General features: G+C 29.3%; 1 protein-coding gene across 1 annotated transcript in view; it reads left to right on the top strand.

Annotated features, from left to right (window-relative positions):
* Nucleotides 1-27,526, top strand: part of LOC107449861 (choline transporter) — a 52,320-nt gene that overhangs the window by 21,415 nt on the left and 3,379 nt on the right. Inside the window, exons 2-8 of the mRNA XM_016065526.4 lie at nucleotides 10,232-10,449; nucleotides 13,072-13,179; nucleotides 13,421-13,576; nucleotides 15,822-15,970; nucleotides 17,793-17,942; nucleotides 22,505-22,634; nucleotides 27,201-27,418. Of these exons, the coding sequence (XP_015921012.2) occupies nucleotides 10,266-10,449; nucleotides 13,072-13,179; nucleotides 13,421-13,576; nucleotides 15,822-15,970; nucleotides 17,793-17,942; nucleotides 22,505-22,634; nucleotides 27,201-27,418 (1,095 nt within the window). The 5' untranslated portion in view covers nucleotides 10,232-10,265. The remainder of the gene's footprint in view (nucleotides 1-10,231; nucleotides 10,450-13,071; nucleotides 13,180-13,420; nucleotides 13,577-15,821; nucleotides 15,971-17,792; nucleotides 17,943-22,504; nucleotides 22,635-27,200; nucleotides 27,419-27,526) is intronic.

Genomic DNA, 27,526 nt, shown 5'->3' with positions numbered 1-27,526 from the left:
GCTAAACCCTTTCTTACATCTTGAAACCTAAAATCAATTCCTTTTATTTCTATAAGTGCTCGTAATGGATGAAAACCACATTGGGTCGATGTTTTATCCAGTACTTTTCTTTCTTTCTTTTTTATGTTTTCTTCCATCATTCTCAAAAAACATATCCATCTTTTTTTCCTACATGGTTTAACTGGAAAAAATTTCGATTTCCTGTGTCGAAACGACAAAATAACAAACCTACTAAAAAACATTTTATGTTTCAAAACTTTTCTTTTCTTTTTTACATTGCTTACTTATTTCTACGCTAAAATAAAGAATGATCAAAAGTACTAGAATATTGTAACATTTACCGTGTTCATAATTCTAGGGAAACACAAAAAGGAACGGTAATTTTTACTAAAGAGATGAGGATTGCGGTAAAATTGACAAAACTTTATGGTCTTGAAGAGTGTAAAAAAATTTGGCGAATGTGGTAAAATTTGGTAATTTCATCATGATACTATCGAACATGGAATAAAAGTTAAAAACCATTTATTCTGTTGAATTTACTATTCAGTTTCATATTTCTTACTAAATGCGTGCTAATATAAAGTATAATTCTAAAAACTAGAATTTCCGGTAAACCGTTACCATATGTACGGAAAAATTTCCAAATGAATGGTTTAAATATCATATATTCTGGTTTTTATAAATCAGAATTATGATCTTTTTACCAGAAATGTCATTATAATATTATCATACAGTACGGCAATTTTACCGACAATACGGTAATTTTACAATAATTTTTTTTAGATAGAATAAAAATGAATGTTTTTGTGAATATGCTTGTTCTAGAAAAAAAAAGCTATTTTCTACGTAATAAAGAAGTACACAAAATATAATAAAAATTTTGAAAAATTAAAAAGAGTGAACGAAAGAAAGGAAAAGTAATAAACTTGTGAAAGCTTACACTAGTTTTTTAAACTAATTTTTATGATTTAATTTTTTCATTGTTCTTATTATACCAAAGAATATTATTATACACAAATGAACAATAAAAATATTGAAAATTAATTGGCTTATATCATGCTTATTGAATAAAAAAAGTGCAAATTTTTTTTTTCTTCAGGAAACTAAAAATGCGTTTGAATTTTCACAAAATTTTACTGGCTGATTTTGAAATAATTACAGATTTATTACTTTGCTTAATTAAATATTTGAATGTTACAGAATTGATTGAATTGTAAAAAATAAGTTCGCATGTTTTAAATAAATTGTAATAATACAAATTTGTTAAATTTATTAATTTGTAATACTTTAAATGTAAAAAACAAAAACAAAAAAGAAAAAAGCAAATTTGATTAGAATAAAATGTTTTTGTAAAGAAAGAGTAAAACCAAAAGTAAATCTCTGTATAACATAAAAACATTGTAGTGATTCGTCCTCCCAGTACATGTAATGAGGTGGCGCTGCGAGCGCAAATACCTTGTAAGTAAGCCCAACTATAACTTCCACTCTCTTCAGCTGTTGTTCTGCTGAGATGGTAGTACATCTACTCTAATGGTCCTTTTCGTTCTGGACTCCCAGTTGTTGTTTCTCGCTATGTTGTGATTATCAATAAATGTTGTTTCGTTAAACGTTTGGATCATGTCACGTATTAACGATATGTGTAACAAAGAACACGCATTATTTACCTTCACCTTAACGTAATGGTCTAACATTCCAAATGATCTATTTTTTAATTATGGTCTAACACATTTCAAAACATAATGGTTTTCCGTTGTTATCGATGCATTTTTGTTGGCCAGAAAATTGCACGGTAGGAGCCAGCTTCTCCACATTGATTTCCATAGTGTTTTGGTTGTCATCAGCACAAAATTAATAAGAGTCGAAAAGTTTTTATTTTCCTATAAATAAATATTTTTGTATCCCGAATTTAAAGGAAACCTGCACTAAACTCTTAGATTACCTAGTTTAAGTAACGTTCCTCTTTTTCTCGTGTCCTTTGTGCCGCTTTCGATTTCGATTGGCTGTCGCTGATCATGTGGGTAAACAGTAGCCATTTTGTTGACTAGTTTGAACGATGAAGTATCATTGCACTCAATCTGTTACTTTTATTTTCGTTTTTATTTTTATTTTATTTGCTTCCTACTTTTAAATTAATAATGTCAGATTGTTTGTCAGCTTGGATTCAGGCTTTGGTGCTCTAATTTGTCAAAATTAAGCTCTAAATTACATTGCTCACTTGTTGAAGATCGTAATAAAGAACGACGGAAAATATGGCTGCATAGAATTGGCTGAGATAAATGCACTCAAACGATTCTAAATATGATAAAATTTTATTCTAAGAAAATGTTTAAAAAAATAATTGTCCCGTTATATTTTCAATTGCTCATTGTTTTGTTTCGTTTTTTGAAGAATTTTGCATTTTTAGTTTAGAAATGTCTGTATTGAAAATTTTAATTGCTTTGTTTTATTTTATAAAAGAATACTGCATCTATTTTAATAAATTCAATCTACGCATCCTGAGATTTAACCTGTACTGTTATTATTACCTGTTTCATTTTTTTTCCAAACTAAAAGTTTGAACTACGAAAATGTTTTTTACTTTTATTATAACGTAATTCTACGCTAGATTTTAAGAGAAAATTATTGAATCAGTGTGTCTAATCTTATTACTGGTTTTACAATTATTATTTTTTGTTCAAATTTCATTAATATGTTATTATAAATTACAGTTAAAGAGATTCGTTAAATGATTTAAAACTTAACTATCATCTTCTTGCATAATGTGATGCATGCATAAATGGTATGTAATATATCAGTCTGTTGGATAAAAGAAAATATTTAATTATGGTTGTGATCGCAATAAATGTAATATAAAAATATAATTTCAATTTTAAATATTATTTTAAAAAATTATTACTTGGAAAAAATTCATATCTACTAATAATTGGGCGTGGAAAGAGGGGGCACAAGCAAACAGATTCTTTTCAATATATGTAATTTAAATGAATAATTTAAATTTTCGTGCACAAATTGTTTAACTCCACGAAGCAACAGTTATTTTGAAGCAATCATTACGGTCGGCGAGCGGCAGCAAACAGGGAGAATACCCCCTAATATTAGTATAAAAATTAAGTAAATTTAGATTTTATTTAGAAAGGAACACTTCTACATAAACTCTTTAAAACTTTATATTAACTGTAAGTTACACTTCAGTTACCTAACTCATAAAAATATATATTTAATATAAAGTGCATATCAGTTAAGGCAATAACGCACTGTTATAATAAAGAAACTGAAAGAAACATTAAGCAAAGACATTACATTTTAGTGCTTCCAAGTGAATAAAACATTGATAAACATTTGGTGTTTGCTTCTTTAAGTGCTTACCTTATTTTAAAATTCATTTACATATTCAACACCGAGTAATTCTCTTTCCCTTCTGAGACAATCGTGAATCGTAATGTTCCAAACTCAACACTTATCTTCTAAAACGGCGTCCTTGTTAATAATAAATTCTTAGTTCATAAGATATGAAGACTATATGGAACATAAGAACTTTTGTGACAACTAAGACCATTTCATTTAATTTCTTTGAAAAATAAAATTTATGGAATTAATAATTCAAAAAGATTTAAACTCATATTACATAAAAATTTAAATTACAAATAAAAGAAGTTTTAGAAAATATGTATATACAATTGTTTGAAAACTATTCATTATTAAATTTACAGACGTTTTATGCTGTGACATTATTCAATAATTTATTGTTCTGTTTTCGATCAAATTTCGTTAGTTTTAATCAAAAGAAGTATATGTAAAAGAAGCTAATAATGAATAGATATATCTTGTAAAAATTTGCTCCAAGATATAGTTTTCTTCAAAATTATTTTACATAACAGGGTGTCATAATATAATGTTAACACAAAACTAATAGTTGATGAGGTAACCCTAATGGTATTTGTTCAAAAGGAATACAAAAATCTAGCTGGTTGAATATGCCAGTTATAAGATTAGCGTCGGCTGGTAGTCATTACACAACTTGCTCCTGTTGTTACTTCTAGTGAAGTACACATTTAAAATTCACCAATTTTAAAAATAATTAAAAAATTAACGAAATAAACAGTAATACTTGAAAATGCTGAATGCATTATTAAATATAATGACGATTATTTACTAAAGAGAAAAAAAAATTATCTCATTACTGCAATCACTGGTTACCCATTTATCATACTTCCGGTAAGATGGTAATCACCAGTCAAGACAATAATTACAGATAAGTCTCTTGTTGTTATTTCTAGTGGAGTACACATTTAAAATTTGTGTTTTAAACCAATTTGAAAAATAATTAAAAAATTAATGAGAAAAACAGTAATACTTGGAAATGCTGAAAGCCTTATTAAATATAATGACGATTATTTACTAAAGAGAAAAAAAATTGATCTCATTACTGCAATCACTGGTTACCCATTTATCATATTTCCGGTAAGAGGATGATCACCCGTCAAGATGATAATTAGGGATAAGTTAATCATAAAAAGAACATTAAAATATTTTAATATTTGGTAAAAATATAAGAAATGCACGCTGATAAAAGTAGAAAACAAACCTCTATCTGGAAAACAATTAACTCCAAAAAATTTCAAATTTCAAAATTTCATTGTTTTTGTTGTATTGTTTTTTTATAGCACATGTTAACCTGATTTTTACGACTCTTACAACTCTTTATTTGTGAATATAGTGTAGAAGTTAATCTAGAGAAAAACCTAGAACTACACCATTTTCCTCATGGTTAAATTTTTTTTAAATAAAATTATTACGAACTTAAGCACTAAACAAAAGGAAGCGAAGTGCCGACAAATTAAAGTGTTGACTGAAATTGGGGAAATGCTGTAAGTAACTTAAGGCAAAGATTTTCTTAGATCACCTAAAATATTTTTGCACTTTCAAAGTTTTTCCTTTTTGAACTATGAAGACTCAGGGGGTTTGATTCTCGCTTTAAAAAATTGTCCAGATCATCGTTACTTCTTATATGCAAGAATGCAGCCACATGATAACATTCAAGATAGGAAAGGGTTACTTTATGCTATGTTTGAATGGGGGAAAAAATCATTAAAAAATCACAAATAGTACCAAATAAAGAAACAAGCTATGCTTCTTCAGTATGGAGACATAGAATAAAAAAGGGAAACATAGAAGCATACGAAAATTACAAACAAGTTACAGCAAGCAAAAAAGTTTGATTCTCGCTTTAAAAAATTGTCCAGATCATCGTTACTTCTTATATGTAAGAATGCAGCCACATGATAACATTCAAGACAGGAAAGGGTTACTTTATGCTATGTTTGAATGGGAAAAAAATCATTAAAAAATCACAAATAGTACCAAATAAAGAAACAAGCTATGCTTCTTCACTATGGAGACATAGAATAAAAAAGGGAAACATAGAAGCATACGGAAATTACAAACAAGTTACAGCAAGCAAAAAAGTTTGATTCTCGCTTTAAAAATTGTCCAGATCATCGTTACTTCTTATATGTAAGAATGCAGCCACATGATAACATTCAAGATAGGAAAGGGTTACTTTACGCTATGTTTGAATGGGGAAAAAAATCTTTAAAAAATCACATATAGTACCAAATAAAGAAACGAGCTATAATGCTACTTCAGTATGGAGACATAGAATAAAAAAAGGGAGACATAGAAGCATACGAAAATTGCAAACAAGTTACAGCAAGCAAAAAGTATAGACCAGTATGGGAGGGCATAATCTTTCATAAGATAACCAAACAAAAAAAAAGGCGGACAAGATCAGATGTGGAGGGATAGGGGGAGAATCTCAGGAGTTGCAAAATTAATTAAAAGAAAATAAATTTTCAAACTTTTGAAAAGAATAGATTGCTAGAAAGGTCATTAGCTAAGTCATTAAATTTTTTCGAAGTATAAAATGAGTTCCAGAAATCTAAGTCAATAGCTGAGTTGCAACTTCAAAGACTTTTAGCAAAAGAAAACTCAGACCTATGATTAGGCGACCGGCTATGTAATAGTAGTTTTTATCTTTTAACACTTGAGAAAAAGAAAGGAATAAGCATTTGCTCTTTAAAAAATTTCGAAGCCTACATAAGTGTAAATCATAATAAATTCCATGACCTGTCAACATGTTTGGCAGTTTCAAATTTGCCTAGTTTATCGGCGGAGATTTAATATGTTATTTGGATAATCATAGAAAAGGATTCTAAAAAAGATTGCTTAATGGTTCTGCAAAAAAGAATTGATATTCATTTTATCAGAAGAAGTTGACATAAAAAGTTCTGCTTAAATTGTATCCAAAATCTTTTTTCAAAAATAAATATAAGACTGTGAAATATCTCAATCGGAGTAGCTTGAATCTAAAATATTCTAAAAATGTTTCGTAGGAACAGTTTTATTCCTTCTTCAAAATAAAAGGTGTCATTTTTCTAAACCTTTAGTATTCAAGTAGCGGTTTTTTAAACCCCTCGCTGAAATTGAAACAGTTTTTAAGAGTACATTCTAAGTAGAATTTTGTAAACCACACTGCATTTAAATTGACTATTAACTGAAAAGTAGATATTTAAAATTCATGAGGTTTTCACACTTTAAGCATTCGAAAGAGCTTTCGGTAAAATAAAATCAGCTTGATAAATCAGCAAAATAAAATCAGCAGAAACTGTTAACATATCTAACACTTTTTGTTTAAATAATTTTTAGGATAAAACTTTTAAAAAATATTAAAAGGACTAATTCTTCTTAATTTTTAAGTTATTTAGCTAAAAGTTTGCATGTTATAGTTTCTGCTTTTAAATGAATTTATGAGACTCTCATTTTTAACATGTATTTCGTTACTTATGATATTTATTTCATCACAAAATCACACGATTTTTGACGAAATGTGAGCGTTATATTTCCTTAACGAAAAGCTTCCTTACTCATGTGTCATTTCGATGCATGCCCTGGTTCTGATACATTTTTTATGAGATTTTAAGAAATCGTGTCTCGCAGTGGACTGACCGTCAAGACACGGTTCCCAACAGAACACATAAGTCACTGACTGCGATCAGTATGCGGGTGGGTGACCACTTTGATCAGACGGCAAGGAGCCCGAGGGTGTGTGGTATCAGTCCTCATTAAACTGCTCTACCTTAAAGTGCTCGACATCACGTGCAGGTCGTCAGGCTACAGAAGCGGAGGTGCCCTCCCCTCTGCAGAGGATCAAAATTGTGATGGAATGTCTTCGGATCATACTCAGGGATGTTTCCCAGACCGTCGCCAATAGCCCATTGTGCAGATCTAGTGCGACGTAAACCAACAACAACAACAACAAAAATCTTTTACACGGTATGACGGAAGGGTGAAGGATTAGTTGTAGATTGTGATACCACCGGCCACCCTGGTAATGTTTAGAATGCTCTTGAGAAAAAGAGAATAGCATCGCTTTTTTATTTATTTATTTTTTTTCATGGAATTTTTATGTTTGGTACTTGCCATTAAGCTCTTGTCACTATGTTTTATCTATAATAAATGAGTTGTGTGCCTTAAATCGTTGTTATTTATTTGGTATTAAATCTCATTCTTAGACAAATCTCATTCTTTAGCATTCAATCTGCAAGGTGGATTGTATTATTTAGTATCGTTTGCAACATTAGTTACCTCGTTAGTCGAGCAGGTTTTGGGCTTCGAGTCCTGATTATAATTGAGAATTCATTCACCGATATTGCTTTTAATTTATTTTGTATTTTCCAATTGATTGCGTCAGTCAATGTGCAAAGCCTTTGCTTACTGCTTTTAGCGAAATTCAATCTGCGAGGAAAGACATTTTCCCACTTTGACTATCTTTCCTCAGAACATTTCCCAGGAAATAGTTTCGTCAAAATGGCAAAACTTTTTCTGAATTTCGAGCTTGAATGTGAAAATAACATCTCATTTAAAGAACAGTTTTTATTGAGGAACAACAATTAAAACCTTGAGTTATAGTATTCAATAAAATATAATAAATCAAATAAAATAAAACATTAAATAGTGACCAATAAAATATTTTCTACAAATCTTCTTTAATTTTTCTTTACCAAATTCATCAAAATACATAAATCAACCTTAAAGAAACATATCTAAAGTTCTTACGATATATTTGAAAAATATGTTTGGTGCGTGATTTGTACTTCTATCCAATATTTGAAATCTCAGTAGAACACTTTAATTCTCCCAACTAGTAATATTTTTTCATCAGAAGGATGGATATAAAAGTAAATATTATATTCCCAAGCAATACATGGGTAGTTGTTTGAGTTACGCTTGATTCTCAACATTCGGATTGAAGAAAAAATCAATAATTCTTTCCTGAAAACTTATCTTGAGCATTATCTATTTTTTTTATCACAAATAATACTAATACGTATTTGCAATACAACTATTGTGCTGACATGAAGTTTTTTTTTTCACTTACTGTGAACGAAAGGAAAACTAAAATTATTATAGTAGTTTCTAGAAATAGTATGTCTAGTAAAAAAACACTAAATTGCAGAATGAAATGTTTATAAAATAAAACCTATACAAGGACTTTAAATTGCAGCAATAGAAGTGTAAACTCATTGTACTTATTTCCATATGCATTACTTTTGGATATCCATATACATTAAATATTTTGTAAGTCATAGATGGATTTATAAAATCGGCAAAATTATTCATTTAAAAGAAATCTATTTGGCCCCATTTGCTTAACAATTTAAATTTAAACCTATTGAAAGTTTTTTGGCGAAGAGCTTATGACTTTCAAACTCACATCACAATAATGGTCAACTCAGGCATTTTAAGACTCGTAAGGAATACCTTGTCCATATGGTTTATGTTTTAATATACAGGAACTCACTAGTTGTCCATCAATTTCCACAAATGTTTAATCATTATTTCCCTATGCAGAAAGGACTTTGAGATTCATTTAGGTTAAATATTGAATGTTTTACATAGGCAAACCTACCAAAAAATAAATTTAACTTCATTGCTTTTCGTGTGAAATTTGTATGGAAATTGATGATTTAGACTCTCCTATAAGCTAAACATTGAGTGTTTTACCTTAGGCAAACCTGCCCTAGAATAAAATTAACCATATTATTTTTCATTTGAAGTCAGTACGGAAATTGGCAACTTTGGCGCTGAAAGCTTTACTATAGGGACACCTGCCGTAGAATAAAATTAACCATATCTTTTAAAGACACTTTCAAAATCTTAGTGACTATTGGTGAATTTGAGGCTCCTATTATTTTATTTCATTAGTTTTTATTTTATGTTAATCTGACACAGAATAAAATTAACCATATCTTTTAAAGACCCTTTTAAAATCTTAGTGAAAATTGGTGACTTTGAGGCTCCGTTACGGTATTACTGTTTTAATTTTATGCTAATCAGACAAAGAATAAAATTAACCACATCTTTTAAGAGCACTTTTAAAATTTTAGTGAAAATTGGTGACTTTGAGGCTCCTATTATTTTATTTTATTAGTTTTTATTTTATGCTAATCTGACACAGAATGAAATTAACCATATCTTTTAAAGACACTTTTAAAATCTTAGTAAAAATTGGTGACTTTCAGGCTCCTATTATTTTATTTTATTAGTTTTTATTTTATGCTAATCTGACACACAATAAAATTAAGCATATCTTTTAAAGACACTTTTCAAAATCTTAGTGAAAATTGGTGATTTTGAGGCTCCTATTATTTTATTTTATTAGTTTTTATTTTATGCTAATCTGACACAGAATGAAATTAACCATATCTTTTAAAGGCATTTTTGAAATTTTAGTGAATATTGGTGATTTTGAGGCCCCTATTATTTTATTTTATTAGCTTTTATTGTATGCTAATCTGACACAGAATGAAATTAATCATATCTCTTAAAACCATTTTTAAAATCTTAGTAAAAATTAGGGAATTTGAGGCTCATTTACTGTATTACTGTTTTAATTTTATGCTAATCAGACACAGAATAAAATTAACCACATCTTTTAAAAGCACTTTTAAAATTTTAGTTAAAATTGGTGACTTTGAGGCTCCTTTACGCTATTGTCGTCTTTGTTTCATGCTTATCTGGCAAAGAACAAATTTAACCATATCATTTTTCACAAATGCATGAGACTTAATAGAGTTGATGCTATACAAAAGAGTCTTCAATTGATAATATATATTTCCATTTATAATGACGGAAGTGGTTATTTAAAATGTATTTCTTTCTCTATTAACAGAAAAAGAAATTAGTTGAAAAAGAGAGAAGCCAAAATGACGACCAACATAGCTGGTGTAATATCTGTGGTCTTCTTCTACGTCATCATCTTAGTAGTGGGCATATGGGCTGGCAAGAAAAAGAGAAGTCCCAACAGTGACAGTGATCTAGAAGAGAGTGAAGAAGTGATGTTAGCGGGTCGGAATATAGGAATGTTCGTTGGAATATTCACCATGACAGGTAATAAAAACACATTTTTATTGCTTTATTAATTGAAATCAATTTCAAATTACAATGGCTGTTGTAGACTTAAGTCCTTTACAGGTTGAGCACCGCGTCAGCCATCGGTGGCTGACACTGAAATTACATTTAGGCAGCGTCAACCACCGGCGGCTGACACAGGAATTACATTTAGGCTGCGTCAACCACCGGTGGCTGACACTGGAAGCTGCGTCAACCACCGGTGGCTGACACTGAAATTACATTTAGGCTGCGTCTGTCACGCTTGCTGACACTGACCTTTCACATAGGCCGCGAAAACAGCTGGCTGACAGCGTATAACTTGATATAGAATTATAAAAATTTTTTATGGAATTGCAGAAAATTTATTCAAAATTTACTTAATTATTGTGATTCTTGGTTTAATAAATTCAATTTAGTAGATTTTTATCCACCACTATTTTTAAACAATTCGTAGGCATATATATTCACCACTTTTTTCAGATATGTCATGCTAAACTTTTATAAACTAGCAAAATCTGTCTATATTTGCGAATTTAGTTTGCAGTTATTTACCGTGTGGCCAGACGAACAAGCCATGAAAAATTAGCGTGGCTTTCAACGTGTTAAACATCATTGAAGAGCACATTAAACATTGAGGTACATTATAATGCAAGTCAGTAAAGGTTCGAATTCCGAAGGGAATAAATATTCTTTTTTCCTATCTGTATTCTTTTGTGATATTGTGAGAACCACTCTTCAGTTTTATTTGTAGAGAAATTTCATGTGCATTGCGAATATACATAAGGCGGTGTTGTTTTATACTCTTTGATGTAAATTATTCAAAAAAATAAACAGTTCACCCTGAATAACTTTTGATCTGATGATTGGATCTTCACGTTTAGGACTCAATCTTAATGGTTCAAGAGGTTATATGATAATTAATTAGTGCAGACAATATTTTAAGTTACTAAATCACATACAGATAACCGTATTTTTTTTCTCTGAATAAACATAAATTTTTTTCCCGACTGTTTTGGATTTCTGATCTCCAAGATACCCACAATCTGGGAAATATGGTCCCATTAGATATCAATTAAAACTCATTTCTCTCAGGTACTATTCATGCAATTTTAATCAAATTTTAAAATATGTCACATTAAATTTTAGTCCTTAAAATGGTGAAAGAATTTGTATATCTTAAAATTCAAAACCTTTTCACACAGTAAATGAAATAATTGAAAATAATAAATAATTATTAAAAAGTATTTTTTGCATAGAATTATTTTAGGTAAACAAATTTTACATTCGAGTTCAAAAGCTCTTTTGATACGCCTAAAATTTTTACAATTATGGCGAAATACGAAAAAAGTAAAATTAACATTAAGGAGTTCGAACTTCGCACCTCTTTAATGACCAAACTAGTGAAACCATATTTTATAGATTGCGTCTATTCCGAAATCTGAATTCGACGAAAAATTTACGTTTATTCAGATTAAAGTACATTATTGTGTCTTATTTCGTAATATTTTCTATATCGTCTTTCATAAATATCGTCTGCATTAATTAATTAGCACAATTGAAGTTAGCCTTTCGAACTATTAAGATGGAGGCCTAGCGGGAGAAATTTCAATTATTAGATTCAAAGTTATTCAGTGTTTTTCTCTTATTCTTTTGCACACTGGACACAGTGAAAGGATACTCAGTAGATATAATTTCAAATGGCTTAATCCCAGAAATGGCTACTTAACTACGGTGATTAACCATCATTATTCTTAATTTTTGCAAGATACTTCAGACCAGAACATGTGATGTGCAGATTTTATAGAGTAAAGTAAAAAAAGTGATGAAAATACTTATGATAATTTAAGCATATATCGTGATTTCAATGTAAATAACTTATATCACATGTTTCTATTTACCCAGTAAAAATTTTATAAGAAGAAAACTGGCAGTAAGAGCATTTAATGGTGGTCGCAGAAATATACCATCTGTGACATAGCAGTGTATTTCACTTATTCTTTTGCACACTGGACACAGTGAAAGGATACTCAGTAAATATAATTTCAAATGTCTTAAACCCAGAAATAGCTACTTAACCATTGTGATTAACCATCAGTATTCTTCATTTTTGCAAGATATTTCCGACCAGAACATGTGGTGCAGATTTATAGAGTAAAGTAAAAAAAAGTTGCGAAAATATTTATGATAATTTAAGCATATATCATGATTTTAATGTAAATAACTTATATCACGTTTTTCTATTCTTCCCAGTAAAAATTTTATAAGAAGAAAACTGGTAGTAAGAGTATTTAATGGTGGTTTCAAAAATATACCATCTGTGATCACCGCTTCATAAGTTATAACATATCTATATTTATAATCAAGGAAAAGAACTAGGTGTCAAGGAAAATCTCATTTATGTAGATTGTAGATATATGTAAAAAAAAATTTACGGAAAACATGTTTTTCTTTTAAAAAATAAAAAAAAACTTTATGTAACAGATCTTTTATGTACGTTGAAAAAATGTCTGCAATTCCATCTTAAATTAGACTTGTTCATATTTCCTTATGATTAACATTTTTAAAAAAAAGCAATTGCATCAAATTGTTTCTGATTGTGTTTCTTTTTTAAATATTTAGCAACCTGGGTAGGCGGAGGATACATAAACGGAACTGCTGAGGCAATATATAGCAATGGTATATGGTGGTGCCAAGCACCATTTGGATATGCTCTCTCACTTGTTTTAGGTAAGCAACAATTTTTTTTCTTCCTAAACACATCAGTATCATAAATTACAAAAGCAAACAATGTCCTAAACTTAGAACTGACAGCTATGCAATCTTGCTGTTGCATAATATTTTTGATTTCTCAGTTGCTGATTCATAAAATATTATTTTAACATTTGAATCATTTTTCACTTTCAAATATTTCAAATTTTATGAAAAGTTCTGAAATATGATGTATAATGTGTATGTGTTATGTTCTCAGGGGGCTTGTTCTTTGCCAACAAGATGAGAGAGGAAGGATATGTAACTATGTTGGATCCGTTTCAAGATTTGTTCGGAAGCAGAATGGGAGGTTTACTTTTCATGCCAGCACTTTGCGGGGAGGTCTTCTGGTCAGCGGCCATCTTGGCTGCTTTAGGTATGTTGGCTTCAAGCATTTTCCTTCAGGTATTTTGGCATCAAGTACATGACATGCCTTAATAATTTATGGAAGATTTTGTTTTTAAGATATCCATGAGCTATATTCTAAGTTCAATAACTAAAAAGTTCAATAACAAATAAGATAAAACGGATAACATCCGCCTTGCTTAAAGTAATCACTAAGTGGTAGTACTTAATATAGTTTTTTTGTTATAGTTTTTTTGTTGCAATTCAATTTAACTCCATGTCGGAATCACAATGAATTAACTTGGTTCTAAATAAATTAGACTTTTGATGAATTGCGTGTTTTAAGAAATTTAAGTGCACTAAATTGTGCCAGTGAGTAACTGCAAAGCAGAAAAATTTGCAAGATGAAATATCTGCAAGAGGTTTACAACCAAGTTTTCGATCTTATCAATTGTATTATACTGTCCATTAGAGTTTCTACAGAAAAGTATTTTTTTTGTTTTATTTATCAAACGTTTAACGTCTGTGGCTTTTCGTATAATTCCACATTCATCTACGGTCAGCAAAATTATACAGAATTATTTAGGCCGGTTATAAAAACGATTATTTTTAATAATTTGCATAAAAATTATACTGAATATTAAATATTTATATGCATTGAAGAGGCAATGCAAACATAAGTTTTTTTCCCACTTTATGTCTGTATTCAGCGTTATATACACCGAAGAGCCATTACATTTTATGACCACCCTGCTAATAACACGTGAAACCGCCTTTAGCTCTCAAAACTGCTAGCGCCCGCCAGGCATTGATTCCATAAGGTGCTGATAGGTAGTCTGAGGTATCTGGTACCAAGCGCTCACCAACTGGTCTTGCAATTCCTTCACATTGCGAGTGGGTAGCGTGGCAGCACGAATTTGGTTTTCCAAGTAGGACCACAAACGCTCTATTGGATTAAGGTCAAGTGAATTTGGGGGCTAAGACATGACTTGAAAGTCACTGGAATGTTCCTTGAACCAATCCATGACGATTCGACCCTTATGACATGGGGCATTATCCTGTTGGTAAATACCATACCCCCCCAGGAAAAACTGTTGCCATGAATGGGTGAACCTGTAACTATGTTCTATGAGGATTATGGGTCCTAATGTACCCCATGAAAACGAGAGACCATGAAAGCCTGGACGAGCCCATTGTTATAGATGGAGGGTGGTCATAATGTAATGGCTCTTCGGTGTGTATTTAGAATTTTCCTATATTGCAGGACAAACAAAACGTGTCTAAGTTGCTTATGAGGGTGTAAAATGTTTTTATTTAATTTTAATAATTTGGAATCAACTCTTCACGTCTCATATTTTAGAATCGGGGGCTAAAATTGCCCCTTCACCCACTGTCCAAATTTCACAAACTGTTCTGTATTTATTAGAGAGACAGCCACACAAATTCGTCTTTTTCCTAATTAAAATTTTTGATGGTTTTTCGTTGATGGACCAACATAATCTTGACGATAATCATCAATAATTCCATCATGAACCATTATATTTTTGGTGATAACCAACATAAGTAACCATCCCCCCAAATTAGGAATTTGGACTGATTTATGAAGGTTCAACATAAAAATAGCAACTTGTTTTGATGGTTTGTTCATGTTCATCAGAAATTTTCATCATAATTTCTTTAGAAATCAAATGTCGGACCGATTATGAACCACCATCACTCCAATGTAGTAATTCGGACTGATTTTCGATGGGCCAACATAAAAAAAACATTATTTTGATGGTATATTCGTGAGAACTGACAAGACTTCCCATGAAACCATCATGGAAACGTATAGTTGAACTATTACGGATCATCATGAATTGTTGGCTCATGAGAATCAAACTTTTCTTGATGGTTAACCATCATAGTATTAAAGTAGCATTTTCCATCCTGCTGGCATATCAAAAACCATGAACGCATAATGGAAAATGTAGAATGATGTTGACCATCAAAAGATGTTGTACCATCATGAGCAGCACTGAAACCAACATAAACCATCAAAAAGTTTTGATGGAACCATCAAGAATTTTGACTTGGGTTCTCTTTTATAGATTTATTTATAATACATTGTGTAAGACAATTATTTTCTGAACATTAAAATGATTTACCAAATGATAATTTGATGTAAATTAAATGAAATACATTCTTAAATGTTTATGTAACTGCCTGATTTATAATAATTATTATTAGTAATAGTAGTTCATTCTGTAATAATTATACTTTTTGCATTCTTACAGGTGCCACAGTTAGTGTTATTATTGATCTGGATAACAATACCTCCATCATAGTATCTGCTTGCATTGCACTCTTTTATACTTTGTTTGGTGGTCTGTATTCTGTAGCATATACTGATGTCATTCAACTGTTTTGTATATTTGCTGGTCTGGTAAGTAAAATTATCGTCGGGTCGCAATGGATATGCTCTTTTAATACATGTTACTTTTTTAACAAAATAAATTATTGAAGAATGTACTGTACCAAATTAATTATGTCATGTGTACTAAAAGAGCCTAAAAGTATTCAAATACTTACAAAGTGTTGAAATAAAAGTTTGTGAACGATATTATTGCTAGTTCATTGGAAATTTTTGCCAAGAGTCAGAATTGATTCGAATGTTTGATAATGCAGTTAAATTGTGTTGGATTTTTATCAGCAGGCTGAATTGATTTGAATGTTTTATAAAGAAAATACATTGCTTAGAATTAAATTGAATTCAATTATTTTATCAACAGGCTGATAACACTGAGACAAGTGCAGCTGATTCAAATTTCTTGAAAGACATAAAACACATATTGAACTAAACAACTGATTTCTTTTATCTTGTCTTAGACATCTCTCGAAAAATATTTAAATTACTTTGAGTGTGATTATTTTAGAGAATTACAATCTAATTAATACAACTAGTTTAGTTAATGTACTTTTTGCTAAACAATTATAAAGCAAAAAATTGCATCTTCTAAACACTGTATATATGTATATAAAGACAATAGATTTAGTTAAAAAATGACCTTTATACGCACATCTTACCCAAATAATTTTAAACAATTTATTATTAATACTTGAAGCAATTTCAGCCAATAAAAAATATTAATTAATAATATAATTTCGCAATTTTTTATGGATTTTGAAAAAGTTCTAGAAGGTTAAAGAACTAAGGAACAGAGTTTATTTAAACAATATAGGGAGTTCTCTCTCCCCGATAAGTGCAGGCACAATCTTTAAATAGTAATATAATAGAATAGAATAGAGTTACTAACTGAGAAGAATCGCAAAAAAAAGATCAGAATGGAGGAAGGTTCTAGGGAAGGCTCTGACCCACGAAGGGCTGTCATGCCAATAGAAGAAGAATAGAAAGTGGCACAAACGTCTTTTGTTACAGCACAAGTGATTGAGAATATACAAATGACAATTACTACCTCGGAAGCTCTGAGGCAGTAAATAAAGTTTTGAAAAAAATAGCTGCAGATAAAACGTGTCAAAATATTACCACAACTTTTTAAACTTGTTTATTTGCAAATCTTCTTTGCGCATTAGTTGAAAGCCAATATTTTCTTTCATTTTGAGTGGTTTTTAATTCAAACCAATTTACTTCGAACCTCAAGCATAAGAAATCCATTATGGTAGACAATTTAAAAAAAATTCCTTATGTTTACTTCATTTTGTCTTGTACCATTACCTGTTATTCAGTCTATTATCTTTTACGTCTCTTACTTCATTTTCTGAAATAGAGATCATTGGAGCACTCATTCTTCGTATTTTCGACTCCATGCTCTTTAAAGAAATGTTTTCAACGACGTTATTTACCTGGTGTGGCAGAAGTCGAATTCTTGACCATAGATGGCGCCACTGAAAAACAAGAATAATCGCACCCACTCTCTGCCTAAGCAGGCATGCGTCAACAACAACAACAACTATCTCTTTAAAAAATTCATATTGGTCATTAATACTCTTTATTATTTAACTTTGCTTCTAATAGAAAAATCAAATCTATGCCTGCTATTTTTATTAAATGAAAAAAAAAGTTTTACCAAAAAATAATTTTCATCAACTTTTTCTTTTATCTAGTACGTAGTAAATCTTTGCTACATCTGTGAGTTTTAGAAAAAAATTGCAGACTTGTTTCTTTTACTCACTGAAATATTATCAATAGGTTATTTGCATAATACCTCATTTTTTTTCTCTAATGCATGGGTTTTATTGAATTACAGTGGCTTTGCATTCCCTTCTGTATTACCAACGAAGCAGTAGGAAGCTTATCTTTGGCGGACAATGATTGGGTTGGAGAACTGGATCCAATGTACTTCGGATTATGGCTAGATTATGGATTGCTACTTATTTTAGGTGGAATTCCGTGGCAAGTACGGACTATTAACATTGTTTATTATTTAATTTGGCCCCAATGGTTCTGAAATAGTTTGTGCATAAATCAATCCAAAATTTGGTGGACAAAATAAGGAGATGGGAAACATTTTCGCACATTCATTCGCACATGCAAAATACCCGCACACCGCACCATGTGTTTGACAATGGTTCCGTGAATGCCCAGAGGTACAGGTCCTACAGCCCTAAGTGCGTCTTTTCAGGGGCGCTGTTGGCCCTGAGTTCATATTTATGGACGACAATGCGCGACCACATAGGGCTCTCATGGTTGATGAGTATCTGGAAAGCGAGGATATTCAACGAATGGATTGGCCAGCCAAATCCCCTGAATCCTATTGAATATGCTTGGGATGCTCTTGGGAGAGCTATTGCGATGCGCCAACCTCCCCCCATAACCATTCTGGAGTTAAAAATTGCTCTGGTGGAAGAATGGGAGAGTCTTCCACAAGTCCTCCTTAACTCCCTTATTAACTGCATGCATACTCGTTGTGCATGCTGTCTGTCTGTCAGGGGTGACCATATACCATAGTAGAGGCAACGCACACTGTACAAGCCTCACTTTTATTGTCATCTTTTATCCTTAAGTTCAGACTACATTGGATTTATGGGATACAGGTCTTGCCAATGAATGGCACTTTCATTCTTGTTTTGCATACTTTATTATCATGGAATAAGCTATATCCATACCAAATTTCANTCCTCACTTTTATTGTCATCTTTTATCCTTAAGTTCAGACTACATTGGACTTATGGGATATAGGTCTTGCCAATGAATGGCACTTTCATTCTTGTTTTGCATACTTTATTATCATGGAATAAGCTATATCCATACCAAATTTTTTTTATTTATATTCAGTATTTTTTGAGATATTTGGGAAAATGTCTTCCATCTCTTAATTTTGTCCACCAGTGTATATTTTATTCATGATTCTAAATTAAAGGATCATGAAATTAAATGACTCATCATTCGAATTATTAACTTGCATTACTATTAATTTTTGAATTATTATTAATTTGAGTTGAATAATTTGAAAAATTAAGAAACAATTATGAGTCTGCATGAAAAAGTAATAAATAAAATATTGTATGTGTCTCTTATTAAAATAAAATATAAATATATTGTCTGGATTAATTTTCCAGGTATTATGTTAATTTTATATTAAGTTTATCATAAAAGTTGTAAGAATTTTTTTTATAAAAATTTGTGTTGCAAGAATTTCTTATAAAAATTTCATAGAAAGTAGATCAAAAGTCGATGGCTTATTTAAAGTTATCATTGCTATTCGCAAACCATCTACTTTTCATCCACTTTCTTTAAACAGTTTGTTAGAAATTCTTGTAACATACTTTATGATAAGCTTCACCAAACTACTTGAAAATTGGCCGGGGCTACGTGATCTCGATTTTTATAAGAGGGTCAAGCAATATTTTATTTATCACTTTTTCGTACAGATCCATAGAATAGCTGTTGTTTTTTTTAATTTATTTGAAAAAAGAATTAATTATTTTATTTTGTACCATTTTGTCGTAGCATTCAGATGGTCTTTAAAATAAATTTCAACTTATTTCTTTCCCAGGAACACATTTTAAAAACAAAACTGTAAACAAAATAAACACTACCTTTCAGGTAACTTTAGAAATTCTAAGTGATGTAGTACCAATCCACAAAATAATTAAAGAAAAGAACATGAATTAAGAAAAAGAACATGAGATAAAATCATAAACAGAATCGTTTGCAATTTTATTTATAGCAATGGCTAATGTAATGTCAAACTAGTGTAAAAAAATCGTTTTTTAAACGTTCCTCCTGAATGAAGTAATTAAAACTTTTAAGCGATATTACGGATGGGGGCTAAAATTGTTCTTGATGTTAAACATTGTTAGATGTTCAAAGTTCAGAATCCTAGTACCAAAAGTTCTAGTATAAAAGATTCAAAACAGCTTTCCTCGACAAACGAAATATTCTGTAAAAGTTCAAAAACATTAAAATATTGTTGCGCAGCATTATACAAACGGATATTTTTGTACTTCATATGCTCAAAAATGCTTTTTTAGCACCATCTGTATGTCAATCTTATAAAACATATTAAAAAATGGCAAAATTTCAAAAAGCAAATTAAATATTGTAAAAGTTCTAAAAGTTGTTAGTCACTTAATTGAATGTTTGTTTGAGTTCTCAAATGATATGAAATTTTTAAGCTAAAGATGTAATTTTGCTTCAAGTACAAGATACATTAAGAACATATACTACAAACTCAGAAACGAAATTTTCTTAAGGGGATGAATAACCTTGCTCAAATTACATTGATATAAGTGTTTAAAAAATACTAGGATGCACATTTATATATTCTTAACATATTTATGTATAATTGGGTGTATATAAAGGTAAAAACAAATGAATAGAAAAGATTGGTTAATATTTACTGATTTCCCTAATCTCGGTTTAATATTTGTTTTACGAGTTGTAACATTAAAGTAATAATCTCATAAAATTTTTATTTTTCCCCGAAACAATAGCATCTTCTGTAATCACGCCTAGGTTATAATCTTTTTCAAATAAAGTAATTTATTTTAAAAGAAACAATGTCTCCTAAATTTACGTAATTACCGTTCTTGATTTAAATATTTTCACAATTTTTAGTTCATTTTTTCTTGATTTGATTATTTTTAAAATATTTCACAAAGACAAAACCAAAAAAAAGTATACACGTTAGAGATCTCAAATTAATATTTAAATCAGGGGGGAAAAAATACAACGGAAATCTGCTGAATCACCAGTGAGGTAGACTGGACAAAAAAAAACGTCAAAATTCTTTTGATTGGTCTAAGGAAATAAAGTAAATTTGAATAACGTTTATTAGAACTACCTTCAAATCTCAGTAAAAGTAAAAGTAAATTTGAATAACGTTTATTAGAACTACCTTCAAATCTCAGTAAAAGAAAATTTGAATAACGTTTATTAGAACTACCTTCAAATCTCAGTAAAAGTAAACGTAAATTTGAATAAAGTTTATTAAAACCACCTTCAAATCTCAGTAAAAGTAAATTTGAATAACGTTTATTAGTGAACCAGACCCTTCAAATCTCAGACAACAGAAATAAAACTATATCATCAGTCCTGTTTCAGTTTCTATCTGTTAGGTTACAACAGTTTTCTTATTTTTTATCCTAGTTTGAATTTTATTTAATGAAGCGTCATGGGCAGGAAAAAAGCAGGAATGAAACTTGATAGAGCTTTTAGAATAATTATTTCATTCCTTTAATCAAACAGGTTTTGGAATATTCAGTCCCCGCTTTAATTCGTAGTGCTACGAGCGATTTTGATGTCTTTTTTTTTCTCCCTTGATACTAATTTGTTTCTTCTAATGTGTATACTTTTTTATATCATTTTTGAAATGCAATGTAAAAATATCAATCACGCACAGTACGAAATACTCTTTGTACTTTAATATTTCCTATAAGTTGCTTTTAACATCCAAATACATTATCGTTTTTTATCATGTGCACTCCAATTCCCATGTTACTTTTTTACAATTTTTCAGGCATATTTCTAAAGAGTTTTATCTTTAGGTTTTAATTTTCATTAAAATACGTTAAAAATCAAATAATTATCATTTTATTAACATTTGCCTTTTAATTCCCATGTTTATCGTTTGTAACTATTGAAATATATTCTAAAGATAACTTATCTTTATATTTTATTTTCATTAAAATAAGCTTAACATCCAAATATATTATCGTTTCTTATCATGTGCACTCCAATTCCCATGTTACTTTTTTATAACTTTTCGGGCTAAAGAGTTTTATCTTTCGGTTTTAATTTTCATTAAAATGCGTTAAAAATCAAATAATTATCATTTTTTTCACCATTTGCCCTTTAATTCCCATGTTTATCTTTTGTAACTATTGAAATATATTCTAAAGATAACTTATTTTCATATTTTATTTTCATTCAAGTAAGTTTAACATTCAAATATATTATCGTTTTTTATGATGTACCCTCTAATTCCCATGTTACTTTTTTGTAAATTTCCAGGCATATTTCTAAAGAGGGTTATCTTTATATTGTAATTTTCATTTAAAACACGTTAAACAATCAAGTATTTAATTATTTTTTCATCATTTGCCCTTTAATTCTCATATTTATCTTCTGTAACTTTTAAGATATATCTCAAGGAGTGTTATCTTTATATTTTAGTTTCATTAAAATACGTTTAGCATCCAAATATGATATAATTTATTATCATTTGCCCTTTAATTCCCATGTTTATCTTTTGTAACTATTGAAATATGTTCTAAAGATAACTTATCTTCATACTTTATTTTCATTCAAGTAAGTTTAACATTCAAATATATTATCGTTTTCTATCATTTACACTCTAATTCCCATGTTACTTTTTTGTACATTTTCAGGCATATTTCTAAAGAGTGTTAACTCTATATTTTACTTTCATTTAAAATCCGTTAAACATCTAAACATATTATCCTTCCTTATCATTTGTACTCTAATTCCCATGTTACTTTTTTCGTAACTTTTCAGGTATATTTCCAAAGAGTGTTATCATCAAAGACTGCCTTCCGTGCTCAGCTCTTATCCTATGTTGCAGCGGTAGGGTGTCTAATAATGGCCGTTCCACCCATGATCATTGGAGCTGTAGCTAAAGCAACAGGTAACTAATATTCTTGTGTTAACTCAAGAAATTTAAAATAACTTATCAAATTAAATCTTATTCATTACACTATGAAAAATACCGTATCATATTACGGTATAAAGTACCGGCACTATAGGCACATCGTCCGTAAAATCCATTTAACCGTAACGCCCACGTTTTACGTAAAATGGCATTAACATAATATTTATTTAATTCGAGTGATTTAGTGATTTTCAGTAGTCTTTACAGTAATTATTATTGAAGAAATTACGGTACATCAGATTGTTGATTCTTAACATGTTCCAATAAAAATGGATTACGGTAAAAAGTTATTGCCATGATAAATTACGGTAAATAGTACCGGCACCCTGAGTGCCAGTGCTTTTTACCGTAATTTGATCTGGAATTTTTTACAGAATAGTTTGTATTTGTCTGTCTTATATAACTTCTTTTCTACATTTACTTCTCGTCACTTGTATTATTTATATTGATTTAATATTTAATTTATAATATTCATCCAAATTAGTTAATTTTGAAGGCATAAACGAATTTTCGCTTTATTAATTTATAATTATTATAATTTTAAATAATTACGTAACATAATTTATAGCTTAATTTATAGTTAATAAGTAATTTATAGTTTCGATACCTTTTAGATATTTTTCGAGAAATAGCACATTATTCTGATTTCAATAAAAACGTTTTGTTGCGCCTTGTACTTTGTTTAAAATCTTAATTAATGTTTTTTAGTTGGAAATTTAAATAACTCAGTCAGATACATTTTTTCCCATTAATCTCATAATAATATACAAAATTAAAATTTAATCAATAGCTTCAAACATTTTGAAAAAATTTTCATTAAAATCCTCTCGAATATTTTATACAATACGTAAGTTATAAACATCTGCTATATAATATACAAAATTAAAATTTAATCAATAGCTTCAAACATTTTGAAAAATTTTTCATTAAAATCCTCTCGAATATTTTATACAATACGTAAGTTATAAACATCTGCTATTTTTAGCAGCATTTTATATATCTAATTTATTATTTTCATTAGTATCTAATGTAATTATTTATATCGTGAAAATTAACAATACTTAACTGATTTACTGGTTGAAAATATGGAGCTTTATGAACCGTACATTAACAATTAGTATCTCTAATTTCAAGCTAAAAATGTATAATTTTGTATAATTATTATTTAAAACCTGAAAGAACAAAGTTTCATTAATACTACATTAGCAATAATCAGTCATTGCTGTTTTCACTTTGAAAATACAGAATTTACTTTACAATGTAACAATTATATATTTTCCTGATTATTTAAAGTCTAAATTAAAATAATTACACTGTGAAAATAAAACGTTCAATCTATCATACATTAACAATGATCAACTTAATAATCATTACATTAACAACGCATCACACGGAAAAAAAAATTCTAGTAAAACTATGACATTTACATAACGACATTTCCGCTGAAAAACCTTTAATTCTTGTATTGTTGTTGTTGACGTATGCCTGTTTGGGCAGAGGGGGTGCGATTGTTCTTGTTTTCCAGTGGCGCCATCTATGGCCAAGAATTCGACTTCTGCCACACCATGCTCCACACCCGTTTATAGGGCGGACCCATTCATGCATCCATTCATTCATCCACAGATCGTAATTTTGACCTGAATCAGAGAACGATCGATCTCCAATCCAGTACACCCAGAGGTTTTGATTTGTTATGGGAACANTGTAATTACAGTGATTCACAAAAGTGTTGATACACTTATGACTTTCAATGAAATAAGATTATTCATTAATTAAAATGAATGTTTCAGAATGTATATTTAATGATAAAAAATGTGTTCTAATCTTAACAAAACTGAAATATTTTAAATGACAATATGAAATATTTTAAAAACATATTTTAAAAACAAAGGAAAAGTTTATTTTTAAGGAATCAATCATCAAAATGTGACAAAAACTTTATCCCGCAAAAGTCATCATACACTTTTAAAGAAAAAACTCAGTCTATTAGTAATCAAATTTTTCGTTAAATTAACATTTAGTGGAGTTTCCTTTAGCATCTACAATAGCTTTTAAAGGTTGAAAATAAGTGCAACTAGTTTTTTTTTTTTTGTCAGATGAAATTCGCGCAGAATATTTTTTAAAAATTTTTACAGAAACTTTTACAACACTCAATTGCAAATTTATGAATTTTTCCACAAAATTTATAATTTTGATCTCTGATTTGAAGACCTTCGTTTAAGCATTTTATCACATATTGCACAGTTCAATTGAATACAGTAAACTAATTTAACATATTCATTACTTATTTACCTCTTAGGAAGACAAATAATCAAATTTGGTCTATTTTATTACGACTACAAATCATTTTTAAATGATAAAATAAAATATTACGGAGTTAACAAGCAAAAATTAAAATATAATTTTGCTATTATAGGTTTGATACTAAATTGCTAATAAAGAAATGAAAAATAATTAAATAAAAATAGCAATAGAGGATAATTTTAATTCTGAGATCCAAAACATTTAAATGTACGATGACTTTCGTGGGGTAACATTTTTGTTACTATTTGATTAAAAAATTAACTTTTGCTATGTTTTTAAAATATTGCGTGCAGTTTTGCTGAGAATAGATTATACATCTTATTATCAAATACCCATTGTAAAATATTCATTTTGATTATTGAATTTTTATTACCTATTTCAATATAAGTTATAAGTGAGTGAGCACTTTTGGGAGCCACTGCAATTATTAAAAATTATTGACATATAATCACCTGAAACGGTTTTCTTTTCCTTAATGAAAATATATTAAACAATACTTATCCAAGGTTTTATTTGTTATTCTGATTTTGTCATTTTGTAGGTACACTTTGAGCAAATACTACTTAAAGTAACACATTAAATTCAATAAAAACAATTAAAATTATTCAATAAAAACGATATATTCTGCAAGCTAAGCATATAATTTTCTCCACGTCCTAATTTTTAAAAAATTTATGTTGTACCAGAACATTAAAAAATAATAAAAAAATATCTTGTAAGAAAATTTTTTTTTTTCAAGATATGTTTAAAAAAATGACATTTTGAATAAGATATTTTATAATACAGACACTTTTCTTGTACACATCCTACCCTTTATAAGAAAAAAGGAAAAAAACACAAACCTGGAAATTTTAAGATTTTAACTGGAAAACCTGGAAAAATCAGGGAAATCTGAAATCTGTTTTGAGTGGCCACCCTGTATATAACTTCTTTTCTACATTTACTTCTCGTCACTTGTATTATTTAGATTGATTAAATATTTAATTTGATATTCATCCAAATTGTTTTAATTTCGAAGGCATAAATGAATTTTCGTTTTATTAATTTATAACTACATTAATTTTAAATAATTACGTAACGTAATTTATAGCTTAATTTATAGTTAATACGTAATTTATAGTTTCGATGCCTTTCAGAAATTTTTCGTGAAATAACTCATCTGATTTCAAGACAAAAGTTTTGCTGAGCCTTGTACTTTGTTTAAAATTTTAATTAATGTTTTTTTGTTGGAAATTTAATAGGAAAAAATGTATCTGACTGAGTTATTTAATCTCATATTAATATACAAAATTAAAATTTATCCAATAGCTTCAAACATTTTGAAATTTTTAATTAAAGTCCTCCCGAATATTTTATACAATACGTAAGTTATTAACATCTGCTATTTTCAGCTGCAGTTAATTATTACTCTTATTAGTATCTAATGTAATTATTTATATCGTGAAAATTAACAATAATTAACTGGATTACTGATTGAAAATATGGAGCTTTATGAACCGTACATTAACAATTAGTATCTCTAATTTCAAGCTAAAAATGCAGAATTTTGTATCATTATTAATTAAAACCTGATTTAAAACCTGAAAGTACAAAGTTTCATTAATACTACATTAACGATAATCATTGCTGTTTTCACTTTGAAAATACAGAATTTACTTTACAATGCAACAGTTATATATTTTCTTGATTATTTAGTCTAAATTAAAATAATTGCACTGTGAAAATAAGACGTTCAATCTATCATACATTAACAATAATCAACTTAATAATCACTACATTAACAATACATCACGAGGAGAAAAAAATTCTAATAAAACTATGACATTTACATAATGACATTTCCTTCTGAAAAAACCTTTAATTCTTGTATTAAAAACCAAAATATAAGGTATTTAAATCATTCATTTGGTATTTTTTCCGTACGTATGGCAGCGGTTTACCAGAAATTATCACATATTTGAAAATTACAAAATTGAACCTAGGTATCAGGTTTTAAGGTATCATGATGAAATTACCAAATTTTACTACATTTAAGAAATTTTATTACATATTGTAAAACCATATTTTTTGTTAATTTTTCCAAAATCTTTACCAAGACTCTTCAGCAAAAATCACTGAGTTGTGTTCCCATAGAGCCAAAAATACGATTATTTTCACCATATTCTAATAGTCTTAACTATACTAACTTTCTAACTGTATATTTTCAGAAAATTATTTTCTTCTGTTACTTATTTACAGCCTGGAACTTGACTTCATTCCCCGGTCCCTTGCCTTTGGATGCAGACCACACGCCTCTTGTGCTGCCCATGGTTTTACAATATCTCACGCCAGCCTTTGTATCCTTCGTCGGACTCGGGGCAGTATCAGCGGCCGTCATGTCATCTTCAGATTCCTCCATTCTATCTGCAGCCTCCATGTTTGCCAGAAACATCTATAAATTAATCATTCGACAAAATGTAAGAAGCAACTCTCACTATAAATTATCCCATGTTATCCTATGTACGTAGTTCTACCAGCATGGATGCATGGTTGCATGTCTAATACACTATCAGTTTCATTGTAAG

The sequence above is a fragment of the Parasteatoda tepidariorum genome, chromosome 10 (assembly GCF_043381705.1).
Source record: "Parasteatoda tepidariorum isolate YZ-2023 chromosome 10, CAS_Ptep_4.0, whole genome shotgun sequence".
In the NCBI taxonomy this organism is placed as follows: domain Eukaryota; kingdom Metazoa; phylum Arthropoda; class Arachnida; order Araneae; family Theridiidae; genus Parasteatoda; species Parasteatoda tepidariorum.
Note: the sequence above shows the minus strand (reverse complement) of the source record. Positions and strands in the feature narration are given on the sequence as shown.